At 45.5% G+C, this 25729-nt stretch overlaps 1 protein-coding gene across 3 annotated transcripts in view; it reads left to right on the top strand.

Moving 5' to 3' along the window:
• The first annotated feature begins 4445 nt into the window (after positions 1 to 4445).
• LOC128330118 (uncharacterized) overlaps positions 4446 to 25729 on the top strand; it is a 46327-nt gene continuing 25043 nt past the window's right edge. The window contains exons 1-7 of one of the 3 annotated variants that reach the window (XM_053262441.1): positions 4446 to 4600; positions 5996 to 6196; positions 7550 to 8613; positions 11377 to 11484; positions 11933 to 12081; positions 20531 to 20611; positions 25482 to 25532. In XM_053262441.1, coding sequence (XP_053118416.1) covers positions 4465 to 4600; positions 5996 to 6196; positions 7550 to 8613; positions 11377 to 11484; positions 11933 to 12081; positions 20531 to 20611; positions 25482 to 25532 — 1790 coding nt within the window. In that variant the 5' untranslated portion in view covers positions 4446 to 4464. Of the gene's footprint in view, positions 4601 to 5995; positions 6197 to 7549; positions 8614 to 11376; positions 11485 to 11932; positions 12082 to 20530; positions 20612 to 22239; positions 22693 to 25481; positions 25533 to 25729 lie in introns of those variants that run through there. The other 2 variants (XM_053262443.1, XM_053262442.1) reach the window with 2 other exon arrangements.

Raw genomic sequence — 25729 nt, forward strand, 5'->3', positions numbered from 1 at the left:
CCTGCAAATCAAGTGGAATGACACGTCTGAACTGAAAAAGCTGTACATGCTGGCCAATTTGCTACAGATGGCACTCAGAGAACAAGTTACAGAAGATAAGAGGGGCAGGCAAGGGGGACCTCGCCAAGTAGCACGCCGGTCTGCTTGGAAGCGGTCTCTTATGCAGTCCACAACTAGCTTCCCCTTGTTGACAGCTTCCATCATGGTGGATAATGACGCTGCTGACTTGACTGGCCGAGTACTTATCATTCTGAAACATGTCAATCAGTCAAGCCAGCATAGATGCAAGCAGTGCTGGATGTACAGTAACTTTGACCCCAAAGCAAAACATCACCCTGAAACCAAAAACTGCTTTTCTCCAGAATCCTCTTAGGATTTCTGCCAGCCAGCTCCAAACTCCAGCCATGGTGGCAGGGGGGCATAGCTTGGTGGGAGGGCACATGGCTTATATGCAAGAGGTTCAGTTCCTGTCTTCTCCAGTTAGAAGATCTTAGATCAGGCCTGCTCAACTTCGGCCCTCCTGCAGTAGTAGTTGGCCTACTACTCCCATAACCCCTGGCTATTGGCCACTGTAATGGGGGATTATGGGAGCTGTAGTTCAAAAGCAGCAAGGGGGCCAAAACTGAGCAGGCCTGACTTAGATGGTACGTCTCGGAAAGTGCGGTTTGCTTGAGATCTTGAAAAATCTGTTAATCAGAGTACTCAGTACTGGGCTAAATAGACCAGTGGTCTCAATTCCATATGAGGCAGCCGCCTTCATATATTCATAATGTTTCCAGCTCTCCTTGTACCCTAAATCCCACCGCCACTTAGACCAGGCAAACGAGTTGCACAGCTTCTTCCTCCCTTGCAGATCGGTTGACCATCCAAAAATCCAGGATGATTTGCTGCACTGACTAGCTGACACATAGAGCAAAGCTGCCCCAGTGCAGCAAGAAAGCAGCCTAAGAGAACTTCTCAACTAACCGTAGTGGGGAAACTGCAGTTTTTGATGTCTTCCCCTGGAAGCCCTCTGTGCCAGTTGAAAACATGTCCCTGAGGGCTGTGCAATTATCAGGGACATATTTCTGGGTGTCACAGAGGACTTCCTGAGGAAGGGGGAGGGGCAGCAAAAATTACAATTCCCTGCTGCACCGATTAAATTTGTTGGGAAATCCTGCTAGTTTGTTTTCTTGCTAACTGTTGCATCCTTGCTCTGCATGTAATTGACAGGATGATATGCACTAATACATTTGTCCCTTTACAACTTCTCTTCTTGCAACGTGCTAATCTGAGCATCAAGTGCCTCTGGACTTTGAATGATAATGTTCCTTTCTTCTTTTTTCTGAGCAGAGAAAGATGAGGCTTTGAACAGGATGCAAAAAGAAGTCATGAAGGCATTGGAAACCAGGAAGCTGAATGCCAGCAGTACACTGAACATTGTGCCTGAGAAACTTTTACACAGCAACATAACAATGAAGGTCACCGTGAGGCAGAGAAACACCAATTTAGGTGAACTCAACCCACACCTTTTGAAATCGGTCCAGGAATTAGGTAAGCTGAAACCTAAAGAGGTCCTGCAAATCAAGTGGAATGACACGTCTGAACTGAAAAAGCTGTACATTCTGGCCAATTTGCTACAGATGGCACTCAGAGAACAAGTTACAGAAGATAAGAGGGGCAGGCAAGGGGGACCTCGCCAAGTAGCACGCCGGTCTGCTTGGAAGCGGTCTCTTATGCAGTCCACAACTAGCTTCCCCTTGTTGACAGCTTCCATCATGGTGGATAATGACGCTGCTGACTTGACTGGCCGAGTACTTATCATTCTGAAACATGTCAATCAGTCAAGCCAGCATAGATGCAAGCAGTGCTGGATGTACAGTAACTTTGACCCCAAAGCAAAACATCACCCTGAAACCAAAAACTGCTTTTCTCCAGAATCCTCTTAGGATTTCTGCCAGCCAGCTCCAAACTCCAGCCATGGTGGCAGGGGGGCATAGCTTGGTGGGAGGGCACATGGCTTATATGCAAGAGGTTCAGTTCCTGTCTTCTCCAGTTAGAAGATCTTAGATCAGGCCTGCTCAACTTCGGCCCTCCTGCAGTAGTAGTTGGCCTACTACTCCCATAACCCCTGGCTATTGGCCACTGTAATGGGGGATTATGGGAGCTGTAGTTCAAAAGCAGCAAGGGGGCCAAAACTGAGCAGGCCTGACTTAGATGGTACGTCTCGGAAAGTGCGGTTTGCTTGAGATCTTGAAAAATCTGTTAATCAGAGTACTCAGTACTGGGCTAAATAGACCAGTGGTCTCAATTCCATATGAGGCAGCCGCCTTCATATATTCATAATGTTTCCAGCTCTCCTTGTACCCTAAATCCCACCGCCACTTAGACCAGGCAAACGAGTTGCACAGCTTCTTCCTCCCTTGCAGATCGGTTGACCATCCAAAAATCCAGGATGATTTGCTGCACTGACTAGCTGACACATAGAGCAAAGCTGCCCCAGTGCAGCAAGAAAGCAGCCTAAGAGAACTTCTCAACTAACCGTAGTGGGGAAACTGCAGTTTTTGATGTCTTCCCCTGGAAGCCCTCTGTGCCAGTTGAAAACATGTCCCTGAGGGCTGTGCAATTATCAGGGACATATTTCTGGGTGTCACAGAGGACTTCCTGAGGAAGGGGGAGGGGCAGCAAAAATTACAATTCCCTGCTGCACCGATTAAATTTGTTGGGAAATCCTGCTAGTTTGTTTTCTTGCTAACTGTTGCATCCTTGCTCTGCATGTAATTGACAGGATGATATGCACTAATACATTTGTCCCTTTACAACTTCTCTTCTTGCAACGTGCTAATCTGAGCATCAAGTGCCTCTGGACTTTGAATGATAATGTTCCTTTCTTCTTTTTTCTGAGCAGAGAAAGATGAGGCTTTGAACAGGATGCAAAAAGAAGTCATGAAGGCATTGGAAACCAGGAAGCTGAATGCCAGCAGTACACTGAACATTGTGCCTGAGAAACTTTTACACAGCAACATAACAATGAAGGTCACCGTGAGGCAGAGAAACACCAATTTAGGTGAACTCAACCCACACCTTTTGAAATCGGTCCAGGAATTAGGTAAGCTGAAACCTAAAGAGGTCCTGCAAATCAAGTGGAATGACACATCTGAACTGAAAAAGCTGTACATGCTGGCCAATTTGCTACAGATGGCACTCAGAGAACAAGTTACAGAAGATAAGAGGGGCAGGCAAGGGGGACCTCGCCAAGTAGCACGCCGGTCTGCTTGGAAGCGGTCTCTTATGCAGTCCACAACTAGCTTCCCCTTGTTGACAGCTTCCATCATGGTGGATAATGACGCTGCTGACTTGACTGGCCGAGTACTTATCATTCTGAAACATGTCAATCAGTCAAGCCAGCATAGATGCAAGCAGTGCTGGATGTACAGTAACTTTGCCCCCAAAGCAAAACATCATCCTGAAACCAAAAACTGCTTTTCTCCAGAATCCTCTTAGGATCTCTGCCAGCCAGCTCCAAACTCCAGCCATGGTGGCAGGGGGGCATAGCTTGGTGGGAGGGCACATGGCTTATATGCAAGAGGTTCAGTTCCTGTCTTCTCCAGTTAGAAGATCTTAGATCAGGCCTGCTCAACTTCGGCCCTCCTGCAATAGTAGTTGGCCTACTACTCCCATAACCCCTGGCTATTGGCCACTGTAATGGGGGATTATGGGAGCTGTAGTTCAAAAACAGCAAGGGGGCCAAAACTGAGCAGGCCTGACTTAGATGGTACGTCTCGGAAAGTGCGGTTTGCTTGAGATCTTGAAAATCTGTTAATCAGAGTACTCAGTACTGGGCTAAATAGACCAGTGGTCTCAATTCCATATGAGGCAGCCGCCTTCATATATTCATAATGTTTCCAGCTCTCCTTGTACCCTAAATCCCACCGCCACTTAGACCAGGCAAACGAGTTGCACAGCTTCTTCCTCCCTTGCAGATCGGTTGACCATCCAAAAATCCAGGATGATTTGCTGCACTGACTAGCTGACACATAGAGCAAAGCTGCCCCAGTGCAGCAAGAAAGCAGCCTAAGAGAACTTCTCAACTAACCGTAGTGGGGAAACTGCAGTTTTTGATGTCTTCCCCTGGAAGCCCTCTGTGCCAGTTGAAAACATGTCCCTGAGGGCTGTGCAATTATCAAGGACATATTTCTGGGTGTCACAGAGGACTTCCTGAGGAAGGGGGAGGGGCATCAAAAATTGCAATTCCCTGCTGCACCGATGCAATTTGTTGGGAAATCCTGCTAGTTTGTTTTCTTGCTAACTGTTGCATCCTTGCTCTGCATGTAATTGACAGGATGATATGCACTAATACATTTGTCCCTTTACAACTTCTCTTCTTGCAACGTGCTAACCTGAGCATCAAGTGCCTCTGGACTTTGAATGATAATGTTCCTTTCTTCTTTTTTCTGAGCAGAGAAAGATGAGGCTTTGAACAGGATGCAAAAAGAAGTCATGAAGGCATTGGAAACCAGGAAGCTGAATGCCAGCAGTACACTGAACATTGTGCCTGAGAAACTTTTACACAGCAACATAACAATGAAGGTCACCGTGAGGCAGAGAAACACCAATTTAGGTGAACTCAACCCACACCTTTTGAAATCGGTCCAGGAATTAGGTAAGCTGAAACCTAAAGAGGTCCTGCAAATCAAGTGGAATGACACGTCTGAACTGAAAAAGCTGTACATGCTGGCCAATTTGCTACAGATGGCACTCAGAGAACAAGTTACAGAAGATAAGAGGGGCAGGCAAGGGGGACCTCGCCAAGTAGCACGCCGGTCTGCTTGGAAGCGGTCTCTTATGCAGTCCACAACTAGCTTCCCCTTGTTGACAGCTTCCATCATGGTGGATAATGACGCTGCTGACTTGACTGGCCGAGTACTTATCATTCTGAAACATGTCAATCAGTCAAGCCAGCATAGATGCAAGCAGTGCTGGATGTACAGTAACTTTGCCCCCAAAGCAAAACATCATCCTGAAACCAAAAACTGCTTTTCTCCAGAATCCTCTTAGGATCTCTGCCAGCCAGCTCCAAACTCCAGCCATGGTGGCAGGGGGGCATAGCTTGGTGGGAGGGCACATGGCTTACATGCAAGAGGTTCAGTTCCTGTCTTCTCCAGTTAGAAGATCTTAGATCAGGCCTGCTCAACTTCGACCCTCCTGCAGTAGTAGTTGGCCTACTACTCCCATAACCCCTGGCTATTGGCCACTGTAATGGGGGATTATGGGAGCTGTAGTTCAAAAACAGCAAGGGGGCCAAAACTGAGCAGGCCTGACTTAGATGGTACGTCTCGGAAAGTGCGGTTTGCTTGAGATCTTGAAAATCTGTTAATCAGAGTTCTCAGTACTGGGCTAAATAGACCAGTGGTCTCAACTCCATATGAGGCAGCCGCCTTCATATATTCATAATGTTTCCAGCTCTCCTTGTACCCTAAATCCCACCACCACTTAGACCAGGCAAACGAGTTGCACAGCTTCTTCCTCCCTTGCAGATCGGTTGACCATCCAAAAATCCAGGATGATTTGCTGCACTGACTAGCTGACACATAGAGCAAAGCTGCCCCAGTGCAGCAAGAAAGCAGCCTAAGAGAACTTCTCAACTAACCGTAGTGGGGAAACTGCAGTTTTTGATGTCTTCCCCTGGAAGCCCTCTGTGCCAGTTGAAAACATGTCCCTGAGGGCTGTGCAATTATCAAGGACATATTTCTGGGTGTCACAGAGGACTTCCTGAGGAAGGGGGAGGGGCATCAAAAATTGCAATTCCCTGCTGCACCGATGCAATTTGTTGGGAAATCCTGCTAGTTTGTTTTCTTGCTAACTGTTGCATCCTTGCTCTGCATGTAATTGACAGGATGATATGCACTAATACATTTGTCCCTTTACAACTTCTCTTCTTGCAACGTGCTAACCTGAGCATCAAGTGCCTCTGGACTTTGAATGATAATGTTCCTTTCTTCTTTTTTCTGAGCAGAGAAAGATGAGGCTTTGAACAGGATGCAAAAAGAAGTCATGAAGGCATTGGAAACCAGGAAGCTGAATGCCAGCAGTACACTGAACATTGTGCCTGAGAAACTTTTACACAGCAACATAACAATGAAGGTCACCGTGAGGCAGAGAAACACCAATTTAGGTGAACTCAACCCACACCTTTTGAAATCGGTCCAGGAATTAGGTAAGCTGAAACCTAAAGAGGTCCTGCAAATCAAGTGGAATGACACGTCTGAACTGAAAAAGCTGTACATGCTGGCCAATTTGCTACAGATGGCACTCAGAGAACAAGTAACAGAAGATAAGAGGGGCAGGCAAGGGGGACCTCGCCAAGTAGCACGCCGGTCTGCTTGGAAGCGGTCTCTTATGCAGTCCACAACTAGCTTCCCCTTGTTGACAGCTTCCATCATGGTGGATAATGACGCTGCTGACTTGACTGGCCGAGTACTTATCATTCTGAAACATGTCAATCAGTCAAGCCAGCATAGATGCAAGCAGTGCTGGATGTACAGTAACTTTGCCCCCAAAGCAAAACATCATCCTGAAACCAAAAACTGCTTTTCTCCAGAATCCTCTTAGGATCTCTGCCAGCCAGCTCCAAACTCCAGCCATGGTGGCAGGGGGGCATAGCTTGGTGGGAGGGCACATGGCTTACATGCAAGAGGTTCAGTTCCTGTCTTCTCCAGTTAGAAGATCTTAGATCAGGCCTGCTCAACTTCGACCCTCCTGCAGTAGTAGTTGGCCTACTACTCCCATAACCCCTGGCTATTGGCCACTGTAATGGGGGATTATGGGAGCTGTAGTTCAAAAACAGCAAGGGGGCCAAAACTGAGCAGGCCTGACTTAGATGGTACGTCTCGGAAAGTGCGGTTTGCTTGAGATCTTGAAAATCTGTTAATCAGAGTTCTCAGTACTGGGCTAAATAGACCAGTGGTCTCAACTCCATATGAGGCAGCCGCCTTCATATATTCATAATGTTTCCAGCTCTCCTTGTACCCTAAATCCCACCACCACTTAGACCAGGCAAACGAGTTGCACAGCTTCTTCCTCCCTTGCAGATCGGTTGACCATCCAAAAATCCAGGATGATTTGCTGCACTGACTAGCTGACACATAGAGCAAAGCTGCCCCAGTGCAGCAAGAAAGCAGCCTAAGAGAACTTCGCAACTAACAGTAGTGGGGAAACTGCAGTTTTTGATGTCTTCCCCTGGAAGCCCTCTGTGCCAGTTGAAAACATGTCCCTGAGGGCTGTGCAATTATCAAGGACATATTTCTGGGTGTCACAGAGGACTTCCTGAGGAAGGGGGAGGGGCATCAAAAATTGCAATTCCCTGCTGCACCGATGCAATTTGTTGGGAAATCCTGCTAGTTTGTTTTCTTGCTAACTGTTGCATCCTTGCTCTGCATGTAATTGACAGGATGATATGCACTAATACATTTGTCCCTTTACAACTTCTCTTCTTGCAACGTGCTAATCTGAGCATCAAGTGCCTCTGGATTTTGGATGATAATGTTCCTTTCTTCTTTTTTCTGAGCAGAGAAAGATGAGGCTTTGAACAGGATGCAAAAAGAAGTCATGAAGGCGTTGGAAACCAGGAAGCTGAATGCCAGCAGTACACTGAACATTGTGCCTGAGAAACTTTTACACAGCAACATAACAATGAAGGTCACCGTGAGGCAGAGAAACACCAATTTAAGTGAACTCAACCCACACCTTTTGAAATCGGTCCAGGAATTAGGTAAGCTGAAACCTGAAGAGGTCCTGCAAATCAAGTGGAATGACACGTCTGAACTGAAAAAGCTGTACATGCTGGCCAATTTGCTACAGATGGCACTCAGAGAACAAGTTACAGAAGACTTGATAAGTTACATTCTTATCATTCTGAAACATGTCAGGGAGTCAAGCCAGCAAGATCGCTCTCTGCATGAGGAAGAAACAGCGGCTCCCAGTACCACTACCACCACCACTACCACCACCACTACTACCACTAGCACCACTAGTCCCACTAGTCAGAGTTTGCTGCTGGAGGGTACGTCCAGCTCTTCCCAAAATGAACCTAGTGAAGGAAACTCAGAGCAGACATCAGAGAATGCACCATTAATGTCAAAGGAGGCGCTGCTCAACCAGCTCACGCGTGGAACTCAGGAAGGTGGTGTGCCCCAAATCCCAGGAGATAATGCAGAGGCACCCCAAATCCCAGGAGATGACACAGAGGCCTCCCATGAGACACACTGGGAGCATCATGAAGTGAAGACCACTGCTCGCCACAAGCTGAACATCTTGCCCACTGATGATGACTACTTGCTTCAAGGGGACCTTTTTGAAGCTGAGCTGAACAAGCGGCTATCGCCCCTTATCCCAAACACACCAGTGAGGAACCTCATATCCCACACACTCCATATCCTCAAAATGGACTGTACAGTGTCCAGGGTCCAGTTGGCCTGTGCTACGCTAATCTCCAGAACAGGTCTCCTCATGAAACTATTCAGTGAGAGAGAAAACTTCATGGATAACTCCGCCTTGTGGAAGTCATACTTCTTGTCTATGAAGTATGTCTCCAACTTGGCCACAGGAAGTCCAAGAAAACTGGGGAAATCTGAAGTAAGAGGCAAACCTTGTCAAGCCTGAGGGGTTGTCAAGACTACTAATGGGTTGTCGGGAGCTTGGGCAACAATCAGCTGACCTGGATGTGGCTCCAAAGCTGCTCACTGGGTGTGAACAATGGGAGGCAATGGGAGTTCACCTGGCACTGGCTTCTTGAAAGCATAGAGCCAGGCTATTAAACATTTGGGTTTGTTGTTTATGCTTTATTTTAAAATTTCAATAAACGCAGTTCTGATCTAGACACTGCCTTTAAAAAGTGGTTTGGTAACTGATTCGGTCAATTTGAATTGGTTTTGAATCAATTTAAATTTATTTCATGCAGAAAATACCAAACCCTTTTTGCAGAATATATTTCATGCAGAATAATGTCAAACTCTCATGCAGAATAAGAATATCAAACTCTCACTTGTATCTGTAAAATAAGTACCATGATATCACTTGAGAAACAATGAGGTCATTCTTACGACCAGCTCTAGCTGGGCCAGTGCAGCCCAACCTGGGTAGAGCTGCTCATGAGAAGCACCAGGATCGGTCCCAATCCCAGCAGTCCTCGACTGGGTAGTCCAGGTGAGGTAGGAGGGTGTCCATGCACCCTCCTCCCTCACCATCTGGTCATGTGGGCAGCTGGGCTGCTGACAGCTCCTTTCAGGCTGCTAGCAACCATTTTAATGATAGACACCAAGGGAAGGAACAAGCCAGCCTCTAGAGTTTCTCAATGCACAGTGGTGCTCGTGTGGTGCACTGTGGAATTCCTGGAGGCCAGGTTTTGCTTTCCCAGCCTCCAGATTGCTGCACTGCTCATTGCAGTGGCGGTCATGTGGACAGGCAGATGAATGGTGAGCCTGGGAGGGAATGGAGGTTGTGCAGGGAAAGGTAGTTGTGATCCTGCCGCTCCCGCTGCCCTCCCCATCCCCTGCCCCAGTGGTTGTGTGAATGATATATTTTTTACATTTTTATATATATATATATATATATATATATATATATATATATATATATATATATATAATCTTTTTAATGTATATTTAAAATTTTAACAGAATTTTTCATTTCTGTTAATGTTTTTTACAAACAAAATACATGGAACAGGATTAAAAGAACAGGAAAATAAAATATAAAATGCACAATTAAATAGGTTGTTTTGAACCACATTATTTAGCCACTTATGAATTATGTTAAATAATTATGTTAAATAAATAAATAAACTAGTTGCCACTTTTTGTGATAAGGGGTTTGGCTCCAGTTCAAGGCAACCAAGAGTTTAGATTTGGGTGCAGTTTTGGTACACTGAACACAATTCTGAACCCGTTTTTCAGTTTAGGTTGAGTTTTGGTTTGACTCCTTACTGGAAAATGGCTGAAAGTAGTTAGTGGGCCACTCAGCTGTGACTGGGTAGGTGCAAATTGGCTCAAGGGATCAGCATCTGTGGATATGGCCTGCAGCCAAGGGCCACAGCATGTAAAGAAGCAAGAAATCAAAGGCAAGGAGAGGCAGAGTCAGGTTGATCTGGGTTGAAAGGGACAAAGTAGAGTGGAATGAGGTTTTTACACATACTAGAAAGCTGATAATATGGTTTTGAAGAGAACTCAAGGTGGAATGAAAGAATCCACATGGCCTGTGTGCTCTCATGCTCTCTCTCGCTCATGCGATCTCCCTTTCTCACACTCGCACATAGCTCCCTTGAATGGGGGCGATTTTTGCACCTTGAACTATAAACACCTGCAAAACCTATTTGACCAAAGAAGACACTGTGCCATAAAAATGACTTTGCACAGCATGAATGACAATGGCTCAATCATACCACTTTCAGCTCTCTGGAATCAGAAATTATCCTGGATTGTAGGATTTTGTAAATGTTCAGTATTTGCTTTTGAACTTTGGTTTGAGAGGTTTTCTAAGAAGGAATGCAAATCTTAAGCCTTTTTCTTGTATACCTGTTTTTATAACATAGCAACATAGAGACTAATGGATGATGAAGAGGAACAAATTAAAATTAAACAACAGCAACGGGAAATTAGCAGAAACAGAGGAGCTCAGGTGCAGGTTACAAACTGTGGTGCTGGAGCAAAGAAGATTCTTAATTATTCGTTATGACATTTAATAAGGAAAACAGAGGCCAAAAAGTTCATTCTCTAGGGCCTGCAAACACCCTGTGGCTGCATCTGAGAGGAAGCATGTGGCTGAGAGGCAGATCATGGGTGTTTCCAGATGAAGAAATATTGTGTTTGAAAATGGAGGTTCTTACCACTTCTGCATGATGCCTTCAGATGATGTCACTAACCATCACACAATTTCACAGCACCACCTGCTGGCCATTTGCTGCCAATCTGTGATGGTCTCAAAAGACTTGATTTCCGTCATAGATTGGTAGCAGATGGTCAGCAGGTCATGCTGTGAAATTGCACGATGGCCAACAAACTCGGCAGATCACCCCGTGGAGAAATTGTGTGAACTTCAGTTTTCAAATAGAGTGGTTCTCTGTTTGGCAATTCCCCATGTCTTGCATTCAGGAGAGCTCAGGTTTAATCTCTAGCATCTTAGTTAAGGCTTCAGGGCTGAGAGCAGCTGTAAAATGGAGTAGACAGTACTGGGCTGAATGGACCAATGTTTGACTTGGTATAAGACAATTGCATATGCCCATATGAGAGCAAACTCAACAGAGAGCAATACAAGTGGTGTTTTTTATTCGGGGGTGGGGAGAAAAAGTAGAAACACAAAAAGCCTATTTTCCATTTTCCTTCTCTTTGTCCCACCTTGCAGATTGGAAGCCAGGGAATCCCAGAATATGGCTATGGCAAAAAGCTGTTGTTTGCTATTTCAGTGACTGCAGTGATAATAATCATCATTTCAGTAATTGGGCTGATTGAGGTAAGCTAAAACTGCATTTTTAAGTTGGAGTTATTAACTGCCGCATCCAAGGGCTTGGGATGGGAAGCGAATGTCCCCCAAAGACACAGTCTCCTCCAGCTCACATTCACCAGAAAATTGTGATTAGCGCACATTCATCAGAAAATAAATTTGAGAAGGGGTGGATTAATAACGAGAAGCAAGAGGTGGCCAGCAGGGGGCGCAGTGAAAATTGCACCAGCAGCCTTCTCCCCATGTGACCTCCCCATCAGAACCCAGAAGAAAAAAGCAACAATCTGCAGGAGACTCTGGATTCTCTGTAAACTCTCAGCTTATATTCATTTGCAAGCTCGGTTTGTAGCATATTTTACTATCATCTAGAAAACCTCTAAATAATGGCATGAGATCAACCCCAAAGCCTGAAGTTGGTTTGTTGTGACCCACTGACACATCCCCTTCTTCTGCTCAGTCTTCCAGTGCAGGTTCTTCAATGCTCGATAAGCCTCTTTGGCTCAAGTATATGTACCAGCTTCTGGATGAAGTACGGAAAAAGAGCATGGTGGACAAAATGCACGATGAAGAATCCTCTGAAGATGAAGATATATTCAGCTGGGCAAGGTATAAATGAAAGGAATATTCTCAGAGCTGCATGGGTTGCATAACATCTCATCTTTGATTGCTCCCACACTAGCCCTTCCCTTCAGAATCACTATCTTTCATTCACTCACTTGGCGCATGAGGAGTGGCTTTATGACAATGTGGTTGATTATGATGCTCTGCCATTTTCTGGTCCTGGTGGCCACTATATGTCCTGCAATGTCTCTTCCACAATTATTTTTCAAGAGAGGCTTGCCAGCTTTGAGGTGCTGATGTGGGAAGTCGCAACAGGGGACTCCTTGGGCAGTTTGGTATTGTTTTGGTCTTTAGTTTTTTAAATAAAACCTTTCTCTAATGTGCAATAAAGTTGGGAAATGGAGGACAAAACAGTGGAGTTGCTAGAGCAGATTGCGCTCACTCTCTCCCATCGATCACTCTCTCCCACCATTTCCCAGAAGGAGCCTGCAAATGAGCTTTTCCTGACTCCCGAACTTGTGCTGATTATAAACAGCGGCAATCTACATTAACCCTATGCCTACATATATGTAGGAGTAAATGCCATCAAACGGAATGGGACTTACTTCATTCTGAGTAGACATGCATAGGAATGGACTGAGCTTAAGATCCACTTTCATAGCCTGTGCGCTTTCCAGACGATACGCTACAACAGTGTCACTACTGTCCATTAAGTGTGCTTACGTACTGCCTGTATTTCGACATCGTTGTCCTTCCGCTGTCAGCAAGGTGCCATTCACATTAGGGATGTGCAAACAGGTTTGGGGGTTTGCGGTTTGGGTTTGGGGGTTCGATGGTTCAACCCCTGGACCACACACCCCCAGTTCGGTCCTGCCTAGAACCAAACCACCCCGATGGTTCGGTGGTGGTTCATGAACATTTTCAAGTTTAAATTTTTTTTTTAACCTTAAAAGTGATCATTGAGGTGGTGGTGGGGATTTGTGCGCAGAGGTCAAATGCCCCCCTCGAGCCCTGTAGGTCTGTTTTTTGGCCCGTTCATGCCTTCCTAAAACGGCATGGTGGCCAAAACGTCAGCCGCCAAGCATGCCTGGCATGGCCCACAGGGGCCATTTGCTCATATATGGTGGCCATTAAAAATATATATTAAAAAAAATAGCTGCCAAAACAAAAATGGCCACCTCGCATGTGCAAATGGCCTTTGTGAGGCCATGGGCCATGCCAGGCCTCGCAGAGGCCATTTGCACATGCACATTGGCTGCCATTTTGGCTGCCACGCCATTTTATTAAGGCCTGAACAGGCAAAAAATGGGCCTAAAAGGCCCGAGGGAGGCATCTTGAAGGCTGGAGGGGGAAGGGGGAAGCTCCACTCACCCCCCTGCCATCTCAACAATCACTTTTAAGGTTAAAAAAGAAATTAAAACTTGAAAAGGTTTCTGAATCCCCCCAGACCGAACCAAACGGGCTGGTGGTGGTGGTGGTGGTTCGAGGGGTGCTGGACCAAACTGGCTCGGTTGGGTTTGAGGTGAGTTCAGCTTCGAAGCAAACTGGGCCAGTGGGTTTTGTGCACACCCCTAATTCACATTTCTGATGTCCAGGGGCATACCATTAATGAGGCAAAGGGAGATGAATGTCTCTGGCCCACAGCCTCTGAGGGCCCCCCCAAGGCCAGTCCTTGGCCTCTCAATTCTGCCATGCAGTATGCCTGCAAGGGAGAGCAAAGGCAGCTGCCTGCCTGACATATCTCTCCCTGCTTCCCGGCCCATGCAGCATGCTTGCGAGAGCGAGAGGGCGCTGCTGGGAGCCCGAGGTGATGGAAGGAGGGAGACAAGCAAACTTCCGGCAGGCTGAGGTAGCTGAGAATAATTGTTTGAATCGCTGCTGAGCTCTGTCCTGCTGTTGGGGGAGGGAGACGGTTCTATATGCCTTCTATTGCCCAGGCTGGACCTGGAGGTGGAAGAGGACAGGAGACACCACAAAGAAGGCAAGAACAAGTAAGCCCCCACCCCACCCTGTTTTTTGGGTTTTTTGTTTTTGTTTTTGTTTGTTTTTTTGCAACTTATGGAGCTTGGAGTTCAGTTTGCAAACTGTCTCTCTTCAAAGGGGAAAGGAGAAGAGTTTCATGTGTGGGGGTGTGTGGAGAATGGAGCACCCTTGTGGAAATCGGGTCTGTCTTGTGTATGTTTCCCTTTTTTGTACCAATGTCTGCTCTCTGTGCTTGCAAAACTCCTGAACTCTGCAAATGTCCTGAAAAAGCAGAAGCAGCAGAAGCAGGAGGGAAGCTGGGAGAGGGGGAAAATGCCTTCCTTCCAAACACTCCATTCAGCGATGACGAGGGAAAGAGTGCAAGCCAGGAGAGAGAGGCATGAGGGAGCAGCTAAGCACTCCTGCTTTTCTGAATAGTGGGTCTCTTTCCCACCCAGCCCCCAAGCTGCATTAAAAAACAACAAAAATTCCAAGGTCTATCACATCCTCGCTCAAAAAAACCCATTACCTTGTGCGTAGGGGTTTTTTTTACATCTTTATATTGTTAGGAATTCAATTGTTTAAATATTCAAATATTCAAAATATTCAATAGGAATTCAATTGTTTAGAGACAGAGAGAGGAGTGGATAAAGAATTATGTAGGATGTGGGAATATGTTAAATTGTGTGTTGAAATGTTTCTTCTAATGCATATTTGCATGAATATACTTGTTTAATATTATTACATTATTGTGAGTTCAGTTGTTGTTTGTGCCCTCAAGAACCCAAGTGTGCCATGTTGTGTGTGTGTGTGTGTGTGTGTGTGTTTGTGTGTGTGTGTGTAAAGATGCTTGACTTCCCAGTCAGTGTACACAGGATTGCAGTTTTATTATAAACGTATGTCAGCACAAAATCTCAGGTGGTGTGGTTGTGTTTTGAAATAAGGGTCAAGGCTTTCAAACTGAGTCACTTGGTGACAACCCACAGACTGGAAAAACTCCGAAAGAACCACATCCAAGCACTGGTTTGCAGGATTGTATGGATGTTTTAATTGTAAACCTCCCGGAGCCATTTTGGAAGGGCAGTATAAATGTTGAATAAATACATAATAAATAAAAATGTTAAATTAATTTGCAGTGCTCTTTAAGTCTTGTTATTTTACCATGGAAAACCTCTACTGTGAAAAGCCAATATACTAAAAATGCAGCATCGAATTTCAACAAGTTGCCTTCCCCATATTTTGCAAATTGTTTTGTTGGGTTTGAGAACAACTCCCCATCATTGGGTCCATATATCTTGGAGTGGATTCAGATGACAGTTTGTGTTGTCTCTTTAATGTTCTTCTGCAGCAGAGTCATGGGTCCAGGAGAAGGAGAGGAAGGCAGCGAGGGGCCCATTTTAAAATCTCATCCCTGGGCCCACTCCTACCTTGGTACACCCCTGCCAATGCCTTCTTTCGGATTTCATCCTTCCATTTTAGTCCTACAGCGTTGCATGTGTGTCACAAATATATAGTTGTATTTTCCCATTGTAGGAGGGTTGCACAGGCTCTTTACGTTTTCAAAATGAACCTGCCAAGCCGAAGCATTTTACTGCTGAACAGTGTAATCTGGAAAGCACCCTGCTCCTATGCATGTCTACTCAGAAGTAAATCCCATGGGAGTTCAGTGCAACTAACCTCCAGTTTAAATGTGCGTATGGTAACAGTCAAAATCTCTTGCTCAGCTGAAGGCCCCAGAAGAGAGCAGAGGCATCTGTCTGACTTGTACTGAGTTCCCCACTCTTCTCTGGGGCTGATGGAAGGGCAGAAGGAGCCTTCTTGGAGATTCTAGCCCTCAAAGCTAGTAGGAGAAGAGAAGGCAGCTCCAAGCAGCAGCATCCACTGTAGTGAGGCAAGAAGGGGGATCCAGCCAAAGAGGTCCTCCTTTCTCAAAAAGAGGCTCCATCTCCAGCCCTAGTACCTGAGGTCTGAGTCATTCTCCTTCTCCATCTCTCTTATGGAAAAACATTTTAAAAGCCCGGTTGGTTCAATAAAGCGGGATTGCACTCCTGAATTTAAGTAACATTTAAAATTCAGAAAGTGGTGCTTCCTTCCCAATTGCTTCTCCACAGCAGGCATTTTCCCCCATTTGTCATGTGGATGGGAATTGTAAATCTATATTGCTGCACAGAACTTCTAGCCTATGGCTTTATGAGGACCTGGTGCCTAAACGGCTGTTCTTTCTTTAAACATAAAAGCAAATGCCAAAAGACAATTTTCTGTGACTTTCGGCTTCAAGCAAAATCTGCAAAATGTATGGAAGATTCCTGGAAATTATCCAGACATGGCTTCATGCCACTGGGTATCTGAAGAGTGAATTTGCTTTGCAGCAGATTCGCAACAGTTTAATTTGGGGAATTAAATTGACCGTTCACAAAGGGTCAGCTCCTCTTTGCATTCCCTGCAGATCTTTTTCCTCTGTGTGTTCCCACAGCTTGCTCCTGGATTTTTTTCCCAACTAATCACCTCCCAGAGGAGAAGGTGAGAGACTTGTTGTTGTTGTTATTGTTGGTTTGTCAGTTGGTGTTCTGCAAGATTGACTAGTCAAAACAACAGAACACTAAACCCGAAGTATTATCTCAGTCAGGGGCGTAGCAAGGTTGGAGTGGGCCCAGAGACAAGACTTTAAAATGGGACCCCCGTCACTGAAGTTCAGCTCATGAAGTAAAGAAATCTTAAATGAGGCTGAAGAGTGGTAACAAAAAGCAGAGTAAAATTTATATTTGTGTGTGTGCGTGTGTGTGTGAGTGCCACAAAAGAACATCATCCTATTTTTTTTTAAAGGTTTTGTAAATTGTGGATGATGCAAGTTGTTTAATGGTATTAGAGAAAGACATGCTGTTCTGGTAGCTCCAGGTCTTAACACCCACATCAATTTGGGAGGATGAATACAACTGAAGGAAGCCCGGGAGGGTGCACAGCTGGGGGAGTCAGTCATGTGACATGCCTCTGGGGGCCCCACAAGGCAGTGGGCCCCCAGACAACTGTCTCCCCTTGCCCTATTATAGTTACGCCCCTGATCTCAGTGAATGTTTCTGTGTGGATGTTCATAGAAACCACTCCCAATTTCAGGGGCTCATTTTTATCTTTATAGCATGCATAAGAACTGAAGGATCCTCTAGGATAACTTATTTGTGTGAACAAAATCAATGGGCTCTATTTTTCAGCGATTCCTTCCACACCACACACATGAATTATCCCAAAGTTTCATTTCTTGACTTGCAAAAATGAATGAGAATTTGGAGAGACGCTTGCCTGGGCTGACTTCTTGTCAATTCACATCTTGGGAGGGCTTAATTAGTACTAGGGCCCACTTAGAACCATTCCAAACTATGTGAAGCAAGAAAAAGCCCCTTTGAGCATGTGCAGAGTGCTGTTGCAGTCACAACCAAAATTCAGACTTATTAAAAAATTTAAATGAAGTACAAAATTTGGTTAGTAATTGGTTTCAGTATCATCAGCTAAATGAAATTTATAAAAAGGATCTTAAAGTTGGATTTGTGGATCAAATGTTGAGATTTGAGAAGGAGTTGTGTGAAAATGATGAAAGATGAGTCTCTAAGATGTATAAGTAACTAACTGGGCAAAGAGGAACCTTTTACCGTGGTGATTTTCTTTATTTAGCAGGGGGAGAGTAACTGGCCCTATCCACCCCCAGCACAGTACCTCCAGTGACTGTTGCTGGTGTCTATCTTGTGTTTTTTTAGAATGTGAGCCCTTTGGGGACAGGGAGCCATTTTATTTATTTATTATTTATCTGTGTAAACCACCCTGAGCCATTTCTGGAAGGGCAGTAAAGAAATCAAATTATTATTATTATTATTATTATTATTATTATTATTATTATTATTATTATAAAATAAGTAGCTTTTGGAGGAGACAAGAGATGAAGTGGTTAAAACGACTATGAAAAAACGGGCTCAAGATGTGGGTCATAATATAGATATGGCTGCTTGGGAAAAATTATGGAAAACTGATTTAAAGTTTACTGCATGTTAAACTTTTAAAGAAAATTATTATAAGGTGATGTATAGGTGGTATCTGACACCAAAAAAATTAGCATTAATGTATAAAAATGTTTCAAACAAATGTTGTAAATGTGGACAATGTGAAGGAACTTTTTTCCATATGTGGTAGTCATGCGGGAAGGCAAAGTTTGGGATATGATATATAATGAGTTGAAGAAAATTTTTAAAATGACATTTCCTAAGAGGCCAGAATCCTTCCTGCTGGGAATAACCCAAGGAGAGTTTTCCACAAGAAATTTAACATTTTTTAATGTATGCAACCATGGCGGCCAGGATAGTATATGCGCAGAAATCGAGACACTAAAATGCCCTCAAAAGGAGACTGGTTGATAAAAATTTTGGAATATGCTGAGTTGGCAAAGCTTACAGCACTTATAAGGGATGAAAATTTGGGATCTTTCAAAGAAGATTGGGAACCATTTTTACTTTACTTAAATAAATATTTTTCTAATATGGACTTTTCAGTAGGGTTTGAAATATAGTAATAACAGCAGGTTGGGTTTGGTAAAATCGAGTAGTAATGTGGAGTATCTATATTTTGAATTATTATAGCAATGGTTTATATGTATAGTTAACATGAACTGTGCAGATAGGTAAGCGGGAAGTCAATATTTACTTAATTGTAAGCTGTTGTAAAAGCCAATAAAAAATTAAAATGCAAAAGAACAATAACCAAAACCCAGACTTGAGTCCCGGCACCTCTAATTTTTGAAAATTAAGCTCTGAGTTTCCAACACACAGTGAAAAGCCGCCCTCTGCATTAACCATCCCCCACAAACGAACCTTGCACCAATCCTTTCTTTATAAGGGTCCCCACCACCACCACCATTTGCCAACACTGTTCTTTGAGCCCAGCCTGGAACAGATTTTCTAGGTTCACCAAACTTCTTTAACACAGCCAGAAGCAACTGCGATCTCCCCCTGCCCAAAGACTACTCGCGAAAGTTGTACTCCGTGCACCACAACTCTGCCTCCCCATCGCCAGCGAAAGCATGTGTGGCTGGCTCTATTTTGCCCACACTCCATCCTAGGTTTACACTGCCAGTGCTGCATGATTGATCACAGGTAGTTTCTCTCCCCTCCAGCCTTCTGTTTCCAGCCAACTTGCTGGGAAAAGGCAGGCTACGGGGTAGGGAGGAGGAAGGCAGTAGGGTTGTGCATTTTGTTTTGTTTTCTGTTTTGTTTTTGGCCCAAGGAAGGCAGCCTAGAAGAAGTACACAGCAAGCAGTACTTCCAGTGGCCAAAGCCCTTTGCTATATTTCTCTTATTACACATTGCAAAAGGGCACTGGCTCTCCATTTAGCCCATTTCAATAACAGCTTGGATTCTTCTCCAGCAAAGCTAGCCACAGTCGGGAAAACAGACAGACAATAAGGAACACAGCTATCAAATTCCCCTTCCTTGTGGAAGACCAGTGAGACAAGTTGCCAAGTAGCCACCTCTGTTGACTCTTGGCATTCCGCAAATCCACGCAGCAAACAGTTTTTTAACCCACCCACCCCCGAAAGTACTAGGTGTTGTTGTTTTTTTTAAAGCTGATTTATTGGCAATGGTCCCTCTGCACATTGTGGAGAAGCGTCAGGGCATACTAGAAATCCCCCCCCCCGCTGAAAAAGTTGCTGAAAATAGAGGATTATTTTACCCTAGACATAATTTGGGCTAAGCCAGAATGCGCAGCCCTAACTCGGGGAAAGCCAGAATCGTGTTTGAATTGGTCCCTGATAGCCCACCGCGATTTTGGGGTAAATCCAGCTGATATGTGAATTCGGACCCTCCATTCTGGAGGAGATGCGAGCTAAAAGTCATGTGTGTGAAAGTCCCTGGTGTGAAAGTTCCTGTGCCAATACAGGAACTAGCAAAACCACCACAAGCCATAGAATGAGTTGTCACCTTTTTCCTGGCATAGCTCTTGTGCCTGGCAACTGTGTAACCTGTTGAGCAGGCATTCAGGAGATGCACTTGTATTCTCTTAGCTTCAAGATACAATTAATGGCTTCCCCATTTGAACAGTTTGCCTGTCATTCAGCTGCTAACCTTAATCAAATGTGGGACTTCAGCACTCGGCATAGATCTTTGTGCCCTCCCTCTGGCTAGTAGAAGCAGAAGGAATTATGCAAACATGGAAAGACATGCCAAACTGATTCATGTACATAATTTATTCCTGTTGCAGGATTTAGCCTTACTTAGCACACAATTTGGATTTGATCTTTCTAAATGTGTAGCCACTACTCTGTTCTCGATACAAGCGGTTCATAGCTAAGGCTATCTCTTTTCGACCACTAACACAATCTTGGCCATGATATGAACCACTGCAGGGCAAATTTGTGCAGTGTCGCTGCGCCAATACAGTCAGGTTCATAACAGCCAAACAGTCTTGGATAAATGATACCAAGTTGGGAAACCATTTGAGACCCTAATACTCTTCTGCAAGCTCCACATAACTTTGGCTCTTCTCTGTTTGTCAGAGTTCCCGGAGCTCCACCAGGTCCACCAAGCCCATCACCGGTAGAACAACCGCCTTCAAGAAGGCCCAGCTCAAGAAAAATGTAAGTAACGGTTGTATTCTGTCCAATGAGTCTATTCTCACGATGGGGGTAAACGGGGCTAAAGGAGCCCAGCCCAGTTTTCTATCATCGTGAGAACCACCGGGCTTGCGGGCAAGCCCGGTGATTCTCTGGCAGCTAGGCCGCCAAAGTAGACCTCCCCTTAACCCAGGTTAGTGGAGTGAGTGCTCCGCTAACCTGGGTTTTCTGATCGTATGCCACCATGGCAAGGCACTCCACCATGGCAACACACAAGGAGACCTTGCCCAGCAGGCTCAAACAAGGCTCCTGGTCCCGGAGGTTTCTCCAGGATGCCCCACACTCTAACGTGGGGCATCCTGTGGCTTCTGAGGGGCCGCCAATGTCCACCACCCCAACCAGAGCCAGTAATTGTGTGGGCAGCCAAACGGCCGCCCAGGGACGGCTTGTTGATCATCTGCAGGGAGGTGTAAGTTAACCCGCTCTCCCTGCAGACCTGCTGGAAGCTCTTCTCACTGATTGTGAGAAGAGCTTCAATATCTGTTATGTTTGTTGTTTAGAAGTTTGTCCCAGTGGGGATCCTGTAGAGATTATGTGGGGTGGAGTCAGAAAGGAAAAGGGTGGGGAAGGGGAAAGAGAAGGAGAAAATGGAGTTATTTCTGAATAAATGGTTTTATGTATGTATGTATATATGTATCAAACCTTTGTCTCTGGGGGGTTAACATAAAACAATTAAAACACATATAAAAAGTTAAAACAATTCAACAATTTAAAATCAACCATAAAATTAAAACAGGCAGTTTTTAAAAGCTGGGAAAACTTGGGTGAAAAGGTGAGTTTTCAGATGTTTTTTAAAAATTGCCAGAGATGGGGAGGATCGTATATCAACAGGGAGCGCATTCCACCATCTCAGGGTAGTAACCGAGAAGGCCCATCACTGTGTAGCCACTAGATGAGTTGGCAGCAACTGGAGACGGACTTCCTCAGATGACCTCAATGGGCAGTGTGGCTCATAGTGAAGAAGACGCTCTCTTAAACACCAAGGGCCTAAGCCGTTTAGGGTTTTACAAGTTATAAGTACTGTAGCACTTTGTGTTTTACCTGGAAAGCAATTGGCAACCAGTGAAGCTCCATCAGCAAAGAAGTAATGTGGTCTCTCCGAGATGACCCACAGACTAACCTGGCTGCCGTATTCTGAACCAACTGAAGTTTCTGGACTACGTACAAAGGCAGTCCAACATAGAGCGCATTACAAAAGTCAAGTCTGGAGGTTACCAACAAATGTACCACTATTTTGAGGTCATTGATCTCAAGAAACGGGCACAGCTGGAGTATCAAGCAAAGCTGATGGAAAGCACCACTGGCCACCGCCTCAACCTGAGAAACCAAGGAGAGGTGTGGATCCAGAAGTACTCCCAGAGTAATGTCTGCGAGCCATGCAAAAAACCAAGTGTGCCTTAATATGCACAGCAGTAATTCCCAACCAATGTTTCTTTGACGTATTTATTTGATATATTTTATACTGCCCAAACATATGTCTCAAGGCAGTTTGCAAAAGGGTTAAAGTACAAAAATTAAAACATTAATAAGCATGTGCATTTTGAGCATTTTTCTAAAGGCTACCAGAAATGTTGACGCTCTTGTTTCGACAGGGAGTGCATTCCAAAGTTTTGGGGTGGCCACAGAGGGGGCCGAACTCTGAGTTGCCACCGGACACGCCGGTGTCAGTTGTGGGCCGACCTCCACAGATGATCTTAATGAGCGGTGGGGCTCTTGAAGTAGAAGGAATAATGTGCCACAAGGAATAAGCTCATGAGAATAATTACAGCTCCTGAAGCCCCAAGTGCTTCTCTGCAGAGAATCTGTTGCACTCCTACATGACTCACTGCTCGGGCACTGCCTCTGGGGAGGGGAGACCCCACTGAGGGCAGGCGATCCTGTCATGTTGGAGCTGTGTCACTCCCAGTGCAGTGGCATAGAAGAACTCCCCAGCCTGAGAGGGGCTGCCTGCTTGTTGCATCTCCGCAAGTCACCACTCTGAGCTTCCAGTCAGCAGGCTCCCCTAGCCACTAGCGTCATGATACAGGCAGTGGCCCATGGCCAGATTTTTTGATGCCTCTCACTGCCACTGCAGCTAAACTCTGCCTGCCCACCTGGCTGCCACCCTCTCTCCCTCCCTGCCTCCCTCCACAGCTTCCCACCCACTTGACCACCTGCCTGCCTCTGTCCCTGTGGCTGCTGGCAGCAAAGAGCCAGCATGTGGGCAAATGATGGCGCATGTCACTGAGCTGTGATGTCATTTGCCCATGTGCCAGCCTTTTGCTGCTGATGGTGATGGAGAGAGAGAGAAAGAGAGAGAGGCAAGAGGGAGAGAGAGAGGCAGGTAGCGCGTGGCTCCCCTACCCCTGGTCCCACTGAGTGACGTGTTTTTGCTCCACACAGTCGCCCAGCGGCAGATCTGCCCCTGCCCCCATCTCAGTGACTCATGGAGAACACCACATGGGGTGGGATCCCTTGAGGGCAGGTGGCTATTACGCTTCCACATTCTAAAAGTAAGCCTTTGCAGACCTAGGAAGAAAGTGTGCCTCTCATTTTATATCAGGGGGGAAAGCATGCCTCCACTACTAGAGGTTTGGGGAACATCAATCCATGGGAAGATTCATGCCTTCCTTCCATTCAGCCTTTGGTTTCACCGATAACACAAGAAACCCTGAACAACAGAGAAATAGGTACACACAGCATAATACAAAGAATCAAAAAGCTGAACTATGAAAAATGTAAGTTCAGTTCCAGTTCAGGTTCTTCAGTTATTTTTTAACTTGTCCATTCAGGAACTAACTGTAAATACTGAGCACCAAGCTACACATGACATTAAACCTGGCATTAGTAAGTAGACAGCCTTAACCTGGAAGGCGCTTTCCAGATTAGACCCTGCAACAAGGTCAGGATGTATCTCTGAAGTGTGCTTCCACACTTCCTGTGTTGTGACACCGCAGTCCCTACGCTGACAGCAGGGTGCCGTTCATATGTCGGATGCCTCGCTTTCAATGTAATCACTGTGATTTAGTACTATGATGTTGTATATCCGGCGTAAAGAAGTTGCTGTTTTGGGGGGTTATTATTATTATTTTAATTACTACATGTATAGCCCGCTCTTCCTCCAAGGAGCCCAGAGTGGTGTACTACATACTTGAGTTTCTCTTTCACAACAACCCTGTGAAGTAGGTTAGGCTGAGAGAGAAGTGACCTGGCCAGAGTCACCCAGCTAGTTTTATGGCTGAATGGGGATTTGAACTCGGGTCTCCCCAGTCCTGGTCCAGCACTCTAATCACGCTTGACTAACAAGCAGAAGGTTGCTGGTTCAAATCCACGCTGGTACTATATCGGGCAACAGCTTTTTAGCCATAATCTCATACTGCATGGGAAGAAGCAATGGTAAACCCGTCCTGTATTTTACCAAAAGAAAACCACAGGATTCTGTGAGCGCCAGAAGTCCAAATTGATTTGATGGCACACTTTACTTTACTTTACTTTTCGTGAGACTGCTCCCCGTGCTGTTTACATTTTGAATGCAATTTGCCTGAAGGGAAGCATTTTGCTGCAGGAAAGCGCCGAAATGGTTCCTTTGCAAATCACTACTTTGGGGGCAAATGGACACTTTGGTGTGGTGGGGAGAATTTTCACATGGATAGAGCACAGGAGGAAAGTCTTGACTCTGCCCCTCGCTGCACAGCACATTCCCAGATTGGGGCCCCCTGTGACTGATAGTTAAAAGGGTCTGCTTCCAGGTTGCACCTGTCTTCTAACCATGGATCTCATGTCATGTGCAGTTTGGCCATCATTTGGTCACCAGGGCGCTTTACAGATTGTGAGCCTTACACCGCAAAAAGCAGTGTAAACTGCAACGTTTTGTGGCCCCAAATTCAAACCACATTAGAGAGCCATTATAAGGGGGCAAGCCTCCTACAACGGGCAGATACAGCTCTCTCTGTGTGTGTGTGTGTGTGTGTGTGTGTGTGTGTGCAATGCAGATGCAACATTATAGAGCTGTGACACAGCAATAAAATCCAAAAGGCAGTGTCGGATTATAAGGGGGCAAGCCTCCTACAACAGGCAAATACAGCTTTTTTTTTTTGCTTTTTTTTTGCAATACAGATGCAACGTTATAGGGCTGTGAGACAGCAATAAAACCCAAAAGAAGGCACTGGAAATATGAAAGGCACCTTCCTTACAACACAGGGGCTGTGATGTCAAAACACAGGCAGTACAGAAGCACACTTAAGGGACCCATTGTGACACTGTGATAGCGTGCAATCTGGAAAGCGCCCTGTCCACACTTTGAATCAGTTATACATTTTCAAGCATAATGACAGCAAACTCTTTTGCTTGCAGAATAACAGTATTGCTTGAGTGACCTGCCCTTCACTGGCCAGATGTCACATCACCTGCCTGCCACTCCTGGCTCCCTGCCACCCTCCCTTCCTGTCTCCATGACCTCCTTCGCTCTTCCCCATTGGGGATGGGATTTTAAACTGCAGGTTCAGCAGTGAGGAGGGTGAAAAGGGAGCTGGTTCCTCCCACACAGCCGATCTGCAGTTCAAAATCCATCCGCATGGCAGTGATGAGGAATGGGTGCATGAAAGAGGCAGCTCTGGCCTTGTCCCCTGATGCTGCTGCCAGTGTCAAGGGTGTGGCCAGCAGCGCATGGACCTCACCTCGGGCAGCATCAGCACTGGAGCTGACACTGTATATCTAGCGCTACAGCTGAGTGACTGTGAAAAAGCTGCTGTCTTTGAGAAGTAATTGCAATGTGGTGACCAAATGACTAGGGAGGAGAAGAATGCAGCCTTGAACCCCATTCATTTCTCTGACTTCTGCTTCTCTTGCTTTACAGGTCACAAATGACTGCACCGTCCCCTGATAGAAAGCCCAGTTCCAAGACACTGTGAGTAATTGCAGAGTTCCTTATTATAGGCTGTTACTTCTTCCCTTTCAACTAGTCATTTGGGACTACTCAGTGTAGTGACCTACACTTATTGGCAGATCCATCAAGAGGACATTTAACTGGCTCAAAATATTATATTGTGCAAAGTATGTAAAGCGTTGCTCCCAAGCTAAGATTTGATGCTCCCGATCTAAAAA

Source organism: Hemicordylus capensis, chromosome 6 (genome assembly GCF_027244095.1).
Source record: "Hemicordylus capensis ecotype Gifberg chromosome 6, rHemCap1.1.pri, whole genome shotgun sequence".
Taxonomy (NCBI): domain Eukaryota; kingdom Metazoa; phylum Chordata; class Lepidosauria; order Squamata; family Cordylidae; genus Hemicordylus; species Hemicordylus capensis.